A 19,117-nucleotide genomic window follows, 5' to 3' on the forward strand; every position below is an offset into this window, starting at 1 on the left:
GTTTACTTAAGGGGCGTTGGGGTAGCCAAGTGGTTAAAATGTTCGCTCGTCACGCTGAGACCCGGGTACGATTCTCCACGTCAGTACGTACAACGTGTAAAACCCATTTCGGGTATCACTCTCACTCACTCACTCACTCACTCACTCACTCACTCACTCACTCACTCACTCACTCACTCACTCACTCACTCACTCACTCACTCACTCACTCACTCACTCACTCACTCAGATGTCGCGATTGTGCAACGTACAGAAACGCGTTGGGCGTAAATCCTAGCAAAATATTGTTCAGTACGAAGAGTGTATACATGACGAATTAACACTGATAGTGTCTTATAAAGAACGAAATGTCTGCCGATTAGAATGTTTCACAAAATGCCCAAAGCGTCTCAACATTCTAGCCCGTGTTATTCGTTGGAAGAAGGTCTTCTTGAGTGGCATTTTCAAAGCATAATATTGACGTCATCCTCACAAGCAAATGGAGTTGTTATCCATAAATGTGCCAGGAGGGTTATCTGTTTGTCAGATACATTAAGAAAGTTCAACGCTTTGCATAAGCATGATTATGTGCAATGGTTTCGAATAGTATTCAAAACGGGCCAGCAGATTTGGTTATAAACGCCCACGTCACTGGGCCAAATGAACACTATTAACCAAAACAGGAAATATAAGATTGAAAACGAAACCACATTCTTCTGTCCCAAATCCACGCATCCACACACATAAATGTAAAAGAAAAACAACAATGAAGTGTATTTATCCTGAATACACATTCGTCAAAAAAATTCGGACAGATAGCTAAAAAAATAATAATCTTATACATTCGCACATACATACAACACCGTTCCATCTTTATCTGTTTTGTGTTTGTGTCCCGACGTCTCACTGACTTCATTGTCTGTCTGTTGCTTCTCCGTCATCATAATTAAACGCTCTGTCCAGATGACCCACCCTGTACACTGACCAAAACGAGAGAATAGCATGTTGCTCTGTTCTTATTATAGCCTGGAGCTTGTCTTCACGGACAAATAACAGCTGCGGTGACAAAGGACTGGTTTCGCTTTGTAATACCTTCACCTGCTTGTACAAACCAAAGGACACCCCGCATAACCGGTGGTGATAATATTACCAAGATTTCACACTGTTTACAGCCTGTACATATGAGGGACAGTGTTCTCTTTGTGACATGTTCATGTTCGATTTATTGTTACGTAAATATTTCATGTCACAACTGCAAAGTTGTGAGAATCATTGAATTTATCTGGAATTTTTCATTCATTCATTCATTCATTCATTCAACAATAATGTACCACTATATCATTATTATCATTATTAATATTATTATGAACATAATAATTAGTTCATCAGCAACCACGTGACTGAGATGAGTGTCTGACGCTTTGATAACTAGGAACCAAGACATTTTCCTACATATCATTGCATACTGCAATAATCTGGACTCGAAGGCAAATGGTATTGACTAAAGATGCAGGCTGGGTAAATGAGATGTCGGTATTAGTGAGACTACTCGGCAGATCGACAGGTGTTTCCCAGTTATCTTTTAGATCTCCCAGTCAACTTGGTTTTCAACTCCTAGGCTGGGCCACCGCCCTCTGGGGCGGTTAGGGCAAGCCTGGGTTCGCTCAGGCCTTAACGTAGTATCGTTCATGGTCTATTTGGATTTCATGTACACAATGTTTGTTTATATTTTGATAACCTTTTTTTCTGAAACTAAATGTTATATTCCATTTCTTGAACTGAATGTAATGTGCAGGCTTTAATGGACTGTAATATTTATGACGATGTACTTTTTAATCCTTTTTAAAATGCATCGCACACAATCTCGTCATTTGAAACTCTTCGTAGTAAATGTACAGAGACATTCTTAGAATGATGTTTTCCCCAAACCTGCTCTTATATTTTACTACTATACACGTAGAGGCAGGTACATTGTGTGAAGCCCACTTTTTGTGTGTCCCCACTTGTGATATTGCTGGAATATTTGGAATATTGCTAAAAGCAGCGTAAAACTAAACCCACTCACTCACATAGAGGCTGTGACGTGACATCCAGTTTAAGGTGGAGGGGCAGTCACAGGTTGCTATTACAAATGGAGATGTCACGTGGCATTATGACCGAGACCATGTGACCCAGGGCCCCGTTTCACAAAACTTTCGTAAGCCTAGACGAGCAGGTGCTTTAACCATCAGGCTACCCCACCACCCTTTATCCCTTACATGTATTGTATGTCAATAAACTTTAAACTACTGACACGTATATGACTTTGGTTAAATATGCCTAAACTATGCTCCGAATGTGATCACTGAGTAAAATAAATTCAGAATTTCTTTTTCAGTATCGGTTATTTTGCATTTTTCTAGTCTTTGATAGACATTTCGAAGCTGAAAAAGAAGAATACACAGTACTTTTTCTGCACACCAACTACTTTGTTCTCTGTCTTTACGCCACTTTTCGAAAAATATCACAACGGGTGACACAAAAAATGGGCTCCACATCTTCATCTAAGCCTTAGAGCCAGTGTAAATCGCAGGCATGGTAAGATCTGTCTGAGGTCTGTGTTCTGTTTAAATCACAGACATTAAAATCTGCAGTCAAGCCTTAGGGCTCTTCTGTTTAAACCACCGGCATGGAAAGTTCTGTCTGAGGACTCTGCTCTGTTTAAACCACAGTCATTAAAAGTTGCATCTAAACGTCAGGTTCTTCTGTTTAAACAACAGGCATGGGAAGATCTGTCTCAGACATTAAAAACGCTATGTCTAAGCCTTAAGCTAGGAATCCATAGATATGGAAACTTACGTGGAAAACTTACCCAGAACACTTACGCGGAATGCGCCATGCGGTTACTTAAGCGTTTGGTGTGAGACTATATATAGGACATCTATTTCTTTCTGCGATGGCTCCCAACTGGCCAAGTCTTCAGCAGCAGATTGGTCAATATGACCAAAACTTGCTAATAATTATCGCTATGGCACTCAGAAGTGTGCAGTTTCAAAGAAAGAAACGAAGACGAAATCGCTGGTTGGTCCACAACACGATACAGCAGAGATATCAACAGGGAGTGTACCATAATCTTGTTCAAGAATTGCAATTAGATAGAGAGGATATCTGCAATATTTCAGGTTGACCAGAGAACAATTTACACAGGTGTTGTTTTATGTGGAGAAAGACCTCATGAAGCACACATTGTCGAGGGAGGTGATCTGCCCAAGACAGCGATTAGCCATTTGCCTGAGGTAACAGTATTTTTTCTATAGCGAAAATATATGAGATAGCAGGGATGGGAATTAACTTGAGCCATAAGAAGCCCACAGGACTAGTAACAGAATTTTCTACTAGTCTTGCGCAACATTCACTCGGCCTGGCAAATGACAAGTTTGATATTAGAGACTTACAACTGCCATAGTGGATTTGGTTGGAAACAGCGCCTCTTTGGCAGTTGTAAGTCAATGACATTGTAAATCATAGCAAGTGGAAAATCCTTTGACTGGCTCTATTTACGTCTGGGAAACCCTTGTCAATGACGTCATAGTCTAGACTTTCCGCATGAGTGAGTGAGTGAGTGAGTGAGTTTTAGTTTTACGCCGCACTCAGCAATATTCCAGCTATATGGCGGCGGTCTGTAAATAATCGAGTCTGGACCAGACAATCCAGTGATCAACAACATGAGCATCGATCTGCGTACTTGGGAACCGATGACATGTGTCAACCAAGTCAGCTAGCCTGACCACCCGATCCCGTTAGTCGCCTCTTACGACAAGCTGAGTCGCCTTTAATAGCAAGCATGGGTTGCTGAAGGCCTATTCTACCCCGGAACCTTCACGGGTCTTCCGCATGCGATTTTCATTCGGATGCCGTACCGATCGCTCCCTGGTGCGATTCGATTTGCCGTATCCGCACCCGCGTAAGAAAACTCATCCGCAACCGGACACATAGACTAACAGCTAGTCTCTGAAATGAACCTATTTTACTGAAAAAAATGTTAATAATGAAAAAAAGTAATATAATGAAATGGAGCCCTGAGACTTTCTTCATAGACTTGCCACATTTTCTAGACTTGCGTGGGCTTTCTTGGATATATATACCTCAGGGTCTGTACGACAGACTACCGGACACATGGAATCATTTAATGATTTTTATGCAGTTTCGATTTTTTGCCGTATTACGCGTAATATTTCCACATAAGTTTCCGTATCTATGGATTCCTAGCTTCAGTGCTCTTCAGTTTAAACCAAGGACATGGAAAGTTCTGTCTGAGGAATGCTCTGTTTAAACCACACGCATTAAATGCTGCATCTAAGCCAAAGGGTTCTTCTGTTTGACCCAGAAGTTCTGTGTCTTAGGGGTTTGATCTTATCTGTTTAAACCATAAGCACTAAAAGCTGTGTCTGGAGGAACAGCTGTTGGAACATAGGCGTGATAAGGTGTGCTTTAGGGCTCTGATCAGTTAAGCTGTATGCATGAGGGTCCTATTGTGCCTGAGCTGTGTGTGTGTGTAATATCCGTTATGGCTCAACCATGAGCATAGGGATCGATAAAGGGAGATAACCATTACCTAACCACCCGTGAACTAACCCACCCGTGACATCGAGGTCATATGTTCGGCCATAGCAGGAAGTAAATATAGTGATCTGGGGAAATACCAACACGTATGTATTTACTGAGCACAGATCTCGAATTAAGTAACTTTTGTCTTCTTTCGTATACAGGTGTATTGTTACATACATGCACGGCATAAATCGTCCATTTATCAACGTTAATGAACCTGCTTGCAAGGTATTGTCTTGAGGAAACTTAAAAAAGCTAGGGATTTTGTAACTACGAATAGTCAAGGGAAAGAATTCCGATCGTCCTACCACACTGAGTTGATGGACAGGTTCATGGTAAGGGTTAACTCTAACCTTAACCCTGATTTAAATCATAACTAATCCACTTTCAAACTTTTTTTAGGTATAATATACGGAACAACAAAAGAAACGCAACTCTGTCTTTTTGTGAAGAGTTTAAATAGAAGACATCAAGATGAACGTTTACTTTTATTAGATTTCATTTTTTCGAAACTAACGTTTCTTTTGCTGTTCAGTATATATGTTTTTGATATATCTTGTTTTATTGTTTAAGGTGGCAAGCATGTAACTTCTTTATGGATGTTACATAGATACGGTTAACGCTGAAGTGAACAGTGCTCTTTTTACTTACGACAGGTCAGCGCTGACATGGGCGGACAATCGAGCGATGCAGTACTTTGTTGAGTGTCTGTGGTCAAACAAGCCGATGAGAATGAAACATCTAGCTACGGTTATATTAATCTGGTCGAATCTGGAGTTCAGAACATCGACCAGCTGATCCCCGTCCTACCAAGGGACGCAACTACATGCAACGATTCACATCCCCTTACATCTATTTTCATCAGTTTGTGGGTTTGTTATAACTGAGTTTTACATCGCTCTGAGACTGGTTTTGTGTTAATAATGGTCCCACTCCTATCAATTTGACCCCATAAATATGCGGGTTAGAACTGGTAACTCAAACTTGTGGTAATAAGTGGCTAACGAGATTGAGCTCCAACGCTCGCTGGCTTTGTTGACATCATCACATCCCGATTACGTAGATCGATGCTCATGTAGTTGATCACTGGATTGTCTGGTCCTGACTCGAATTTTTACAGACTGCCACCATGTACTTGTTCGGTGGTAAAGAACAAACAAACAACAAAGAAGTCCCATCGGCTTTGGACTCCTGGTAGAGATATTCTTGTGCGTTCACTCATGTACTATATAACTAAGTTATACTAAGTAACGCGCCAACATTCTTCCAGTTATATGGCAAAAGTCTGTAAATGATCTGGACAACACAATCGAATGATCATGAGTATCGATCAACGCAATTGGGATACGATGACATGTCTCAACCACGTCAGCGTGTTTGACCATCCGATTCTAGTTAGTCGACTCTTAGGACAAAAATGGGTACATGAAGGCTTTTAACTGAAATTGATTTAGACTATGGTCAATCATAAGGCCAGTCTCACTGAAATCGTCTTTTAGTTCACGCTACAATTTTCTGGTGTGAGTGAGTGATTGAGTGAGTGAGTTTGATTTCACGCCGTTTATTAGCATTGTTCCAGCAATATCCCAGCGGGGGACACCAGATACGAGCTTCACACATTATACCCATGTGGTGAATCGAACCCGATCTTCGAGGTGACGAGCGAACGCATTAACCGCTCGGCTAAACCCCGGTTACCGGTATATGGTCTCTGACTTGAGCTTGATCATGAGAGGAAAGGTCTTATCGAAAGGCACGTTGCCCGTCTTGCTAAGTTTTCGGATCGACAGGCAAGTTCATCCGAAAGTCTACTTACTGGACAAAGTCATCTGTCACAAATTACGTCTTTCTTGTTGATTTAAAACTTCAGTTCGTGAGATATGACCATACAGACCAAACAGCATTTCGAAGCAAGTGAAGATATAATCTTGGAAATGTAGTATCAGTCTTTCAAATATTGTTATTCTTGTCTATTACGAACAAGCTACGAAAGGTGAGCTTCCGTACTTATTGTTTTGAAGCTCAATCCTTTCTCCTGTTTATTTTTAACTGCAGAAAATAGAAGAAAATAATTTTTGGTCGAATCCCACCCAACAAGACATCACACATGGCAGACAACTCCCACAGTGCTCCAAAAACGGTTCTTCACCTAAAGAGTCAGTGTTCCCGAGGTACTTTTTCGTTATTAAACGTAAATGCAAGACAACCACTCAGTTGTGTGCGTCCGTTTGTGCACCTGTTCCGTGGCTGAAGCGTAGAGTGAAGATTCCGGAGAGTGGGGGACAGCTTTTTATTGTTGTTCGTTTAGTTAATTTAACGCCGCACTTATCACTATCCCAGCGCTGATTAGTAAAGAATCAAGTCTGGACCAGTCAATCCAGTGATCAACGTCACGATGAGCAAACGCTTTAACCACTTGGCTCCTCTACCGCCCCTCTAAGTCCCCAGAAGGTAACTCCATTTCGCCTCACATTTTTCATTTGTTTGTTTTCTGTCCCCATTTTCATTCATTTTCAGATCTTGAACGTGTGGCTTCAACCCCCGAACAGAATTATCCTTTCTCCTCAAGGGGACCTCCGATCATCAGTATTGGAGGACACGTGAATATTGGGCCAGGAAATATTCTCGGTAATGTTTGCCTATGATCATCTAAATATGTTAAATCTGGGCCCCCATTCACAAAGCGACCGTAACCTTCACATATGTCATAACGCTGAGGTTTATTATAGGCTAACGAATGCAGTTGTGCCACATATGCGTTGTGGATCGGGACCCTAGGCTGGCGGCTGTGGCAGAAAACTGTCCGGTTTCAAGAAAAATCTTCCATGCCTACTTTCCCTAAAATCCTAAAATCTGAGGAATGAGTGAGCGAGGGGTTAGTCAGCAAGCCTGGGCACCCGATCCCGCTGGTTGCCTCTTACAACAAGTATAGTCGCCTTTTGTGGCAAGCATGGGTTGGCTTCACAGGTCAGAAGCTGAGGAAATCTAGACTTGCTTCATTCAGGACATAAGCATTGCAGACAGGGCTATGCTGTAGGGAAAAATAATGTGGTTCATGAACTGTGAATAAGACGCATGTACATGTATTTATGGTGATTAAAGGCTATTATTTAGGATAATCAGTAAAGGTGGTATGTCTGTTACAGCTCGATCCCGGCGTGAGATTGATCAAGCCATCCAGCACATGGTACGAACCAAGGCCTATCGCAAGCTCATTGAGAACTTACACAAGGGGCACGCATGGACGATCATAACAGGGTGCCCTGGAGAGGGCAAAACTATCCTGGCTTATTTTGTGATGAAGTATTTTCAAGACAGAGACTATAATGCCATCGTCATCAAAACCCCGGAACAATATCACAACATCAACGACTTTGGACCCAAGACGGTGGTAATGATGAATGATATATTTGGAGTTTTGGCCCTTGATGTAAACTCGCTGGCTGACTGGCTGTTTGTCCTTGACGATATTGACAAGAGAATAGAGCACACCAGAAGTTCACAGGAAGATACTCAGTTTCATGTTGTCATAACCGGAAGAAACTATATCCTCAAAGCTGCGATTCCGCACATTGGGAAATTTTCATATGCGTTCCAAGAAAAGGGCGTGGTGGTAGATATTTCGGATCACTTCCCTTTGAGTGATTTAGAGAAGAAAGACATACTGAGATGCCATTTGATTCGACGATCCATTCAACTGAACAACGAGGAGGCCATGGTGGAAAGAATATGTCAAATGACCACTGTGCATGGGTTTCCCCACTGCTGTCGTCTGTTTGTAGACATCAAAGATGCCCACAGCAACCCGATAGAGTTTTTCTCAAATCCTCTGGTGTTTCTAAACTTTACCACCCAGAAACTAATCCTAGATGAGAAGACACGGGCATTGTTTTATGTTCTATTGCAGAATGGAGGTTCTGTGTCGAAAGCGTCACTAAAAGAAAGAGATCTATTTGAGGTTGCAGACGCTTTAGTGGACAGTTACCTTGTTGATGGCAGCAATACATTTCAGATCAGTCATCCCTCAATTCACTGGAGCATTGTCTATGCCATAGGATGCAAGGATACCGAATTTCTCATCAAGGAGTGTCCTCTAATATTTGTAAACAAATTCGTCACTGTTCGTAACACCCAACCATTAGATGAACGTGACTCTCCGAAATTCACCCCAAAAATCGAAATACATGGTGACCAAGTAGATCAGCTCCTCAACAGATTTGTTACAGAAACAGAGTTGAATAATCTTCTCATGGTTCTCTCACACCAAGTGTTTAAATGTGACAAATTTGTTGAAGATTATATATCATGCTTGTCACAGAAACTAGGTATATCCAAACTGCTTTCGTGGAAAGACAGCCGAACCAGAAAGGCCTTTATATATCTGTCCACAAGCAGCAAGTCATCCAAACTTCTAAACTTCATTGCAAACAAACATGATCTGACTTGTGATGAGCTGAAGCATGCATTCCTAGGGTGCTGTGAGTATGGATCAACAGACGCATTCCAGTTTCTTGCTGGCCGATATCCCAATATGGACATGGGAGCTGTGGATGAGAACAGGAAAACAGCGTTGTCTCTGGCAGCAGAGAATGGACACATGGACATTGTTGAGCTGCTCCTTCCTAGCGTGAACAACATCCATGCTAAGGACAGTCTTGGAATGACAGCCTTACACTGCGCTGCTGAAAAAGGTCAGATAGATGTAATTCATGTCCTGGTTCAAAATGGCATCAAAATTAATGAACCAGATGCCTTTGGCAGGACAGCTCTTCATCACGCTGCCTGGGGAGGCCATGAGGATGTAGTATGCTGCTTGGTACAGGAGGGTGCAGATGTTAATAGGAAGGATGTGGATAAATCCACAGCTCTGCATGACGCTTGTCACAGAGGATATGCTCAGGTTGCAGCTAATCTTATACAGTCAGGAGCTTGCATGGACATCCAGAATGACTGGAATGATACACCCTTACACATCTCGGCTTCTCATGGAAGTGTGAGTGTGGTTAGACGGTTACTCAGCTGCGGATGTGGCCTCAGCCTCAAGAACAGTAAAGGACAGACTGCAGAGGACATTGCCAGGAGGTTAGGATACAAAGAAGTTCTTGAGGCAATACTCAGGTATAAAGAAAGACAGGTTCGCAGTAGCTTTGAGCATGAATTCACATGATAGGACACGAGAAGAACATTACTGTTGTTTTTAAAGACAACACACATTTAGGCCAGATCAGTTTTATTTCTTGTTTTACGGATTGTGTGTCCTTTGATACCTAAAGGAAAAAAAATCACCAGTCAGACTAATATATAGTCTAAATACTCATAGAATTTTACTTTTGGCATTTCATGAAGTGTATAGGAGGCAAACAACAATCTGAATCTAAAAAACATGTTATATGTTGACATTTTTGGCCAATTCTTAAAACAGGATTTTTTTTTTTGAGTGGGAAACATTATCTTTTTTTCTTTTTATTCTTGAAAACATAAACCCAGAGATCCTTAAAGCAAGAAATAAAATTGGTCTGGCCTTTTTTGCTTTAATCTTTTGGGATGGGACAATGTCCTGAAAATGTGCATGGCAGCCTAGAGTCATGAAGATCCAGTTATAACTGATCTTCATCTATCCATGCCAGCAACAGGGCTAGGTGGTCAGACTCAATGACATTGTTGATGCTTGTGACTCTATTCAAGTAACACAGGATCATGATGTCAGTCACTTGACTACATGTATCTAGTCCAGACTCTATTACTTACATCATACAGCTTAGAAACAGAGCAATTTGGCATTAAACTGCAAACATGTAACCACGGTAGTCTGTGTATTTTTAGAGTATATGCATGCCTCCATTAAAACACATTTGGTAGTGTTGTGTTGTTGTTGTGGTAAAAATGTGGATTCTTTAATGGGTCGGAGAAAATACTTGATAAGTGGTTGATGGCAAATAATCAGTACTGACTGCATGTTTATCTATACTGTGGCAGTCTGAAGTATCTCAAACCTTACCATGATCCCATTCACTTGTCAGTTTCAATGCCATCATTTTCAAACCGTTCAAAATATGATTAGATGGATATAGTAGAAAGGGGGCACAACTCTTGCTCTACATTGGGTGGGGCTGAAACTGACACTACGAAAGTCTTGAAAGAAACAAGTAAGTCTTTTGTTAAAGGTTTATGACCTTTCACTTACTTGTGCTTTCTTCTTATGTACAAGAGGCATTATCCAGACTGTCCATAGAACAAGGTTGGTAGCATGTATATGTGTGTGAAAGGCATGAAGTGGTTTGTGTTGATCTGCTGTCATAATTTAAACCAGAGCAAATACATCTACAGTTGTCATATGCACTGGGTGTGCACTGTCTGTAATGAAGGATACATCGAAGATGAGTACCATTTTTGATGGTTTGTGTACAGTATAAAATATTGCGTGAGAGGTATTTACCTACTAAATTTATATCATATCCAACGTGTGATAAGTATAACATGCTTTTGGGATCAGAGGATGTTAATGTCGTTAGAAAGCTAGCCATGTATATGTATCATGCAAACTGTCTCAGAATAACCTGCTGATTGGTTATAACTAGGTATTAGGTATGCATGTCAGATGATGGCTCCTTGCAATTGTATGCAGTATTTAGAATAACATTACCATGTTACACTCACTTCTCAAACTTCTCGTGTGGGCATCTTCATAACCTAAATGCATTTAATCACAGATCATATAAATTCCATCATTCCATTACAAGCTTTTGTCATTATTCTACTCTACGAAATAATTTTGTTATGCATGTGCCACAAAAGTTGCATTTAAAATGAAAAACATGGCATTTTATACAGTTTGTTATAAGTTCTACCATACCATTCAGTCCAACACTGAATGAGCTTGAAGTATTATTCCAGCAATACCACGACAGGGGACACCAGAAATGGGCTTTACACATTGTGCCCATTAAGGGGAATCAAATCAATCATTTTTTTTTTCATCAAAATGAGTTTATTTGACTATGAGTCAAACCCTACAATTCTTTAAAATGAAATGATATTTATACAAATTATAACATGTTTTATATATAGCAATATCAGTATGCATAGTGGATTTCATAATCTTTCAAATTTAGAAGGAATGGTTTGTACACATTTTAGCCAAGTCCTTTTAAATGCTGTATGTAATGTATGGCTAAAGAGAACCTTAAAAACATCTGTCTGTCGTATAATTTGATCTGAGTTAAGTGGATATTGAATGGCACACTGTAAATGTACCTGACAAGTTCAGAACCGAGTAATCTTCTTTGAATGTAATTCCAATGAGCATACTCCCCTTATAAATAATGAGAGAGTGAAGATTTATGCCCCTTTTAGCAGTATTCCATCATTATCACAGCAGTGGACACCAAAAATGGACTTTACACATTGTACCCATTAAGGTGAATCAAATCAATCTTTAATGAAACTAACAAGACGTTATTTCAAATGTTTTATTTCAGGTAGGTATTCACAGAATATTAACCTCAAGTATTGACACCTAGAACATTTTCATAATCAGTCCAAGCTATCATGACTTACTCTATTCCAATGCTCATAGGTAACTCGTACAACAGCTTTAAAACATTTTTATTTAAAAAAAAACAAGCTACCTTAAGTCAAACAGGGAGACAAATGTCTGACACAAATTCTTACAACAAAACCTGTTGAGGTTCCATAAACAATATGTACAAAACAAATAGATAGAGATCATGAATACTTTTGAGGTTAATTTTTGGAGTGAAATTAAGAACACAATTTGAAAAAAGAAATCCCCCAAATGTTCACGATCCCTACTTTTTTGTTTAGTATAATTACATAATATGCACACCATGTTTTGTTTCAATGTGTTGGGCTCAAATGTTAATTCAAAAACACCAATTAATATGCATTCAGTCTTTCAGAGATTAAACTAACATTCACCAGTTGTAAGCTGTATGACTATATAAATTGTATCACTTAGGCATTATTTCCATCTTAGTAGAATTATGTACCCATGAATTTCTTTTTGTTAAAAAGTTTTTTGACTGCCAGGATATATATAAAATGGCATGTTGATGTTCCTGTCCAGCTCAGATTTAAAATAAGAATCCAGTTTGACCAGCAAGTTTTGAAACATTAAATGTTAGATCACTACTGATGATGTCCCCACCATAATGTTTCCTATGCTTGTATAATAATTAATAAAATGGGAAAACATTTGGTAAAGACTTTTTACCCATCTTCCAATCATGAAATGCGATACTATGCAGAGAAACACATACTGTCCCAAATCCTAATGGCTGTATTTGGAGTGTTTATAGAAGCTTCTTGTAACAATAACTTTTCTACCGGGTACCCAGTTAATGGCGACTCAAGCCAAAATTATACAAGCATAGTCAACCCCATTCCATCCTTTTTGAAATTCTTCCATCACTTTCTAAGAACAGTATGAGTATAATTAACATGTAATGAAATTATTGAAAAAAGTATATTTGCACTCTTCAAAATAGATGAAACATGATGAGAGGACATACATACATGTAATATTATGTGATGGAATGGGTTTCACACATTGTAATGATTGTAGAAGGTAACTAAGGCACTAGGTTCAACATCAGCCATGCTGAATCTTTATGAATGACACTCTCCACACTCAGTCAATATCTTGAGACAGATGAATCATACTGGATAGATTTATCGTCAGGCCAGACCAATTTTATTTCATGTTTTATGGATCCATCGGTCATATCTTCTTCAAGAATAAAAAAAATAAATACACGTATGTATTTTCTCCCTTTAAAAAAATAAGAACTGAATGGTTTGATTGGCAAAAATTTAAACTTTTTAGAATGTTTTTCCTTGCATACACTTCATAAACTGCCAAAAGTAAAATAATTTTAGCATTTAAAAGGAATATTACTTTGACTGGTGATTTTTTTCTCATCATGTCTTTAGCTTTTTCAGGACAAAACTCTACAAGACACAAAGTTGGTCTCACCTTTAATGAAAAAAAATTTGGACGAATGGAAATGAAAAGAATACAAACATCAGTTTAATAATTAAAATGGGCTTTTCTTGAACTGTTTATATTGTGAAGGCATTTCTTTATGTACATCACACAATGTATGGTTTTGCCCATAGAGGTTCTAGCAGGTAAATGAAGCAAGCTTGGCGATCTTGTAAATGATGAGTACGCACTGCTTGACGACTAGTAAATGCAGGATGGTATGTGATACTCCCTGTATCCCAATAAAACTCATATTCTGGAAGCAAGAGTGTCCAATGACCTCTATCAAGGTCTAATCTTACTCTCTCAGGCTACTTTTATCCTAGAACAGTACATGCTCATGAGTGCACAACTCCACATACCCATCTAATTAAACAACATTTCAACAATATACACATCCAGGTCCCGAAAACATCTGAGTCTGTCTTGTGGCTCAGCTCAGCAAAGTCAAATATTTTCCGAATTCTTAAAGTTTTCAGTGAACTCGCTCACGTACTATGTCCTTTATTTTATACATTGTCACACAAATTTCATCGTATGCCAGCTAGTTCAGTGACTGAAATGTAGTGTTATTTTTAGCATTTCATCATTTCATCATTGTATAGTCCAGGATTCTGTTATTACTACAAATTCATCAGTACAAAGTTGCCATCAAGCTGAAACTGTTCAAAGTGTGATTAGATGGATTTAATATAGTGTTTTCATAGAAAGGGGACACAACTCTTGCTCTACATTAATTTGTGCTGTGATTGACAACAAAAGTCATGAAATCAGGTTAAGTCTTTTGTTAAAGGTATAGTGGACACCTTTCCCTTAGGAGATGCATAGACAGACAGACGGACTATTCACAATGAACAGAAACGATACAAATGGTTAACAGATAAACATAGCATATAATAAATCTTACACAATAAAATGTTCTTGTTAAAACAAACATGTCTAAATCTCAGATCTGTGCTATATACACACAAATGTCAGCCATTCAGTTACTGCTTGTGAAAACACAAATTAACAAATATATCTACAAAAACAAAAATATACAATTGGCTATCACAAAAAAAAAACAAATTCTTTTGTGAAGTGAAAAGTGACCAAAGGAGATACATTGTGGCAACAACATACCTAATAATGATATGAGCTCAGCAAAATATCCCACTATCACCTAGCACTGAAGTTCAGTGTTGTCTTATATTTTCCCATGAGTATATCTATCCTGAACAATTGTCAAGCAAAGTATTTGTACTTTAGTTTACTAACTTGTCAATACAAGTTCAACATTTTTTTTCATTTCATGAAAATATGCTTCTCTGGGTGAAAAATAACTACACATTTTTCAGTCATGTAATATTTAGTGGGCACATTAGGCATTCAGAAAACAATGACATGAATAAACTGATCTTTAACTACAATAACACTATGATCAATCTCAATTCCAAATATAAACACCCTTTATCATTTAATCTATAATAGTTGATAGGGATGAAGGATAGAACTGAAACTCATGTTAAAGTATTACAACTACAACCACATATATAACAAAAGAGTTCAAAACACTGACAAAAATGAGGAAGTAGTATTCTCTTACATTTTTACGTTGGGATGAATAAAATTAACATGGTAAGAAGTATCAATAAACCCAAACTTAACACCATCAATATTTACAGAAGACTGTGACGGTAAGAATGACTAGTAGAGTAGACTAGAACAGGTGACTAGCAAGGATGACTAGTAGGCCAGGACAGAACAGCAGACTAGTCAGGATGACTAGTAGGGCCAGGCTAGAACAGCAGAATAGTCAGGATGACTAGTAGGCCAGGCTAGAACAGCAGACTGGTCAGGATGACTAGTAGGCCAGGGTAGAACAGCAGAATAGTCAGGATGACTAGTAGGCCAGGCTAGAACAGCAGACTGGTCAGGATGACTAGTAGGCCACACTAGAACAGCTGACTAGCAAGGATGACTAGTAGGCCAGACTAGAACAGGTGGCTGGTAAGTGTGACACACCTGACTATTAAGTATCCCCAGTAGGCAAGACTAAAACAGCCGGCTAGTAAGTACGACAAGTAAGCATGACTAAAACTGTGGACTAGCAAGGGCACCTAGCAGGCCACACTAGGCCACACTAGAGCAGCTTACTAGTAAGGTTGACTAGTAGAGCTGTATAAAATGGCTGACTTGTAAGTATGACTAGTAATCTAGGCTAGTAAGCCTCACTAGTAATGATTACTAGTAGGGCTGACTAATGCAGGCAACAGAACTAAAGTTCTATTGTTTCAATAGCTAACATCAAGATACAACTGCAATGCTTGACTAGACTACAACTTCTGAAAACATAATCACGAGAGAAAGAAGTGTTTAATGAAAGAAAGAAACTGATACACACATGTGAGATTCAGACCTCAATCTGAGAAAAAATCTTATAGTATTCAGGGGGTCACTGCAAAAGCATTCTGGGGGTGGGGCAAAAGTTGTTCTAGGGATGGGAGCGCCAGTGTCCTGAGGGTGGGACAACAGTGTTTGGGGGTTACGGCTTATGACGAGGAGCCACAAATCTGGGGTGACACTGTTCTGGGGATGGGGGTGACAGCGTTCTAGGGGTGAGGCAACAGTGTTCGGGGGTTAGGGCTTATGACGGGGAGCCACAAATCTGAGGTGACAGGGTTCTAGGGGTGGGGCAACAGGGTTCTGGGCCAGAGCAACAGTACTGCCTCCCTCAATGAACAGGTAACACATCCTACATAGGTTCATCTGAAAGCCTGGTCATGTTGTCCAATCTCCTCAGATGCATGGAACAGTAAATTCTATGTATTATCCTGGAATTTCATGTGGTTTCAGAGTTGTGATCTTTGGCTCATCCTGCTAATCATAGTACTCCGATCGGTTCCGACACAAACACACTGCAAATACTATGCCTAGTATCTGAAAATAACAAAATAACATTTTCATCATTTTAAAAGTTAGTGAAAGAGTGAGTCATTGCTAATCTATCATTAAATGTGATATTGTGACAAATGTCACAAGAGTTTAAATTTGGTGTTGGCATTAACCAAGCTTCATCAGATTTTCTTAGACCTATATTTTGAAGAATTCCTCAATTCTCAAATATATCTTAGCTACACAAACAAACAGTCTTCATAATATTTTGTGCCTCACATTTACTTATGCATAGCAGTCAACAGGGGTTCAGAATTTATTTGTCCAAACTGCATATCAAAATATAGAATGGGTAATCAGTTTGTTCGACTATGAAAATGTATTTAGTTTATACCGAAATGCCTAGAATAATGCTTACATTGATGTGAAGTGATCATTCAGGTTTTCCTTAGGTTCAATAATTAAGAAAACTGAAGTCAAAATTGTACAAAATTCTTACAAGCTAAATTCTTACTCTGCTGTTAAACTATCAACGAGTGAAGAGTTACTTCCCTTCCATATCGGCCCACCAACAGAGGCATGAGGGCTCCAGTATTTTTGTTTTAAGGTTTGTATCATTGTACTGATGAAATTTGGGGACATTCACATGTATAAATGATAATTACCTGTATCAATGCAATTCCAATGCCAACACATATCAGAATGATGCTTTGACTAGCAATCCAATCTCGGATAGCAGGAAAACATCCCTGTAAAATCAAGGAAATCAACACATGACCCAGTATACATTGTAAAAAGGACTCAGGATACTTCAGAAAGAGGATTGTGTGCATCTCCTTTTTTCACCATAACATTAGCAGTTTAAGTATTTAAAAATATATTTTGAGATAGATAACACTAGGGGCAGGTCCAAATTTTCTACCCAACCCTATCCAGTTATCGGAACTTATGTATTTTCTTTGAAAAAAACCAAGGTGAATGGGCAGCAATCTAAGGTAATAGAGTAACTAGAGTTGAACTGTCGACTTTGTTTGTCATTCAAGCTGCACTTTGCAGTCTTTAAATACCACTGACCCAGAGACAATCCAGTAATGGACATCATAATCTATGATCAACACAACTGGGAAAAAATAATGCATCAGCCAGCTAAGTGAGTCTGACCTCCCATTCTATTTAGTCATCTGTTATGACAAGCCTAGAATTTTTCTAGGTCAGCTCTAACCCGGATTTTCATGGGTCACATGTTGCTAATTAGATTGATTTAAACTTAAATATTAAATGATTTTAACTTTAAACTTAAAGATAAGATTTATGTAAACTTTAAACTTAGAGATGAGTTGAATTAAACTTTAAATTTATGATAACTTTGATTTAAACTGAAACTTCATTTGTGAATAGGTTCATCATATTTTTCCCAATGGAAACATCATGTAATTGTAGGATAAGGGTGGACGATGACAAGACCCAATCAACATACCCGTTGCTGCAGCTGAGTCCTGTCTTCTGGTTGGATGGGGCTGCCAGGCTCCGCCTCTTCTCGACAAATAGTCACGTTAGCTGGCTTGTGAGACTTGACGTCTTTACCCTTTCCACGGCAACACGTGTCCGGCACATATCGCTGAAGGAAATAACACTACAAATTACAGGTTTGTCACAAAATCAGACCAAATCAGTGTTTAGAGAACCGTCCAGTCTGACTCTCCAGATCAGGCTGTTTACATTATGAAGCATAATGAACAGCAAAATAATATAATAATAATGATTCAGCATATGAAAACATGCATCTCTAGATGTCTTGTTTATATTTTTTTGAGAACATTTAACTTAAACATGACAATATATCATCAGTAGCTAATAGCAGTTATGACTCAATACTGAAGTATTGCAGAAAGCTTACTACAACTATTTTCATTTATTTGTATACGCTGAGAATTGTACTCAGCGACATATATACAGGAGCTGGGTAATGATAATAGTAATAATTCATTTACATAGCGGCTAGTATCCATCTAACTAGTGGCTCACTGGACACTGTTATCTGAATCTGATCATTTTTACCCCAGATAACCCAAGCTGCCTCTTTGGCACTAGAGGGTTGTAGTCACATGACTTTATCTCATATACTCCTGGGTATCCATATACTGCTGGGTGAACAGAAGCAATTTTGAGCAGGGAGTCAAGCTGCCGAACACATTCACAAGGACTGTCCAAGCTCGATGTTTCTTATCTAGTGATTTGTGACTTGTTTATGAATACAGTTTAGCAGAACGTCCCATTTGTCATATAGTGTACCAGGCGGAAGCATTGTCAAATGTAAGATACTTTTGTTTTTGTTTTTACTGGCAAAAATAGTACCTTTGGTGGCAACTGATTCAACACCCATTCACTGTTCCTGTAGTCTGTGTAGTTGTCAGCACCGCAGCAGTTGAACTGAAACACCCAGCATAACATCAGACCATATACAGTGGGCAAAAGAACCACTGGCCTGCAAGCCTGTGGCTACTAAAAATCCAGTTGGGCCTGTAGATATCCACAGTCAGTGGCCCGGCTGGCTGGTCATTTTGTAAACATTTTGTATATAAATTTTGTCAATCTCTCTGACACTTTTACACTTTAAAATCATGCAAGGTTATGGCCTGATGAAATGTTCATCTTGCAAGGAGCTTAACGATG

At 39.1% G+C, this 19,117-nt stretch overlaps 2 protein-coding genes across 2 annotated transcripts in view; one reads left to right on the plus strand and one right to left on the minus strand.

The window, feature by feature from the left end:
- Positions 1-19,117, minus strand: part of LOC137262284 (tetraspanin-8-like) — a 133,744-nt gene that overhangs the window by 71,946 nt on the left and 42,681 nt on the right. Inside the window, exons 7-10 of the mRNA XM_067800098.1 lie at positions 18,800-18,874; positions 17,922-18,062; positions 17,110-17,193; positions 16,430-16,489 (exon numbers count right to left, since the gene is read on the minus strand). Coding sequence (XP_067656199.1) covers positions 16,430-16,489; positions 17,110-17,193; positions 17,922-18,062; positions 18,800-18,874 — 360 coding nt within the window. The remainder of the gene's footprint in view (positions 1-16,429; positions 16,490-17,109; positions 17,194-17,921; positions 18,063-18,799; positions 18,875-19,117) is intronic.
- LOC137260723 (uncharacterized) lies at positions 6,674-10,427 on the plus strand. The gene is made up of 3 exons (XM_067798306.1): positions 6,674-6,737; positions 7,084-7,194; positions 7,713-10,427. Exons 1-3 carry the CDS (start codon positions 6,674-6,676, stop codon positions 9,731-9,733), a joined length of 2,196 nt encoding a protein of 731 aa, XP_067654407.1. The 3' UTR covers positions 9,734-10,427.

Source organism: Haliotis asinina, chromosome 14 (genome assembly GCF_037392515.1).
Source record: "Haliotis asinina isolate JCU_RB_2024 chromosome 14, JCU_Hal_asi_v2, whole genome shotgun sequence".
NCBI lineage: Eukaryota > Metazoa > Mollusca > Gastropoda > Lepetellida > Haliotidae > Haliotis > Haliotis asinina.

Coding starts and splice junctions, on each gene's coding strand:
- LOC137260723 (XM_067798306.1), top strand. CDS start 6,674: ATGGCAGACAACTCCCACAGTGCTCCAAAAACGGTTCTTCACCTAAAG. Junction 6,738..7,083: donor AAAGAGTCAGTGTTCCCGAG/GTACTTTTTCGT, acceptor ATTCATTTTCAG/ATCTTGAACGTGTGGCTTCA. Junction 7,195..7,712: donor TGGGCCAGGAAATATTCTCG/GTAATGTTTGCC, acceptor TGTCTGTTACAG/CTCGATCCCGGCGTGAGATT.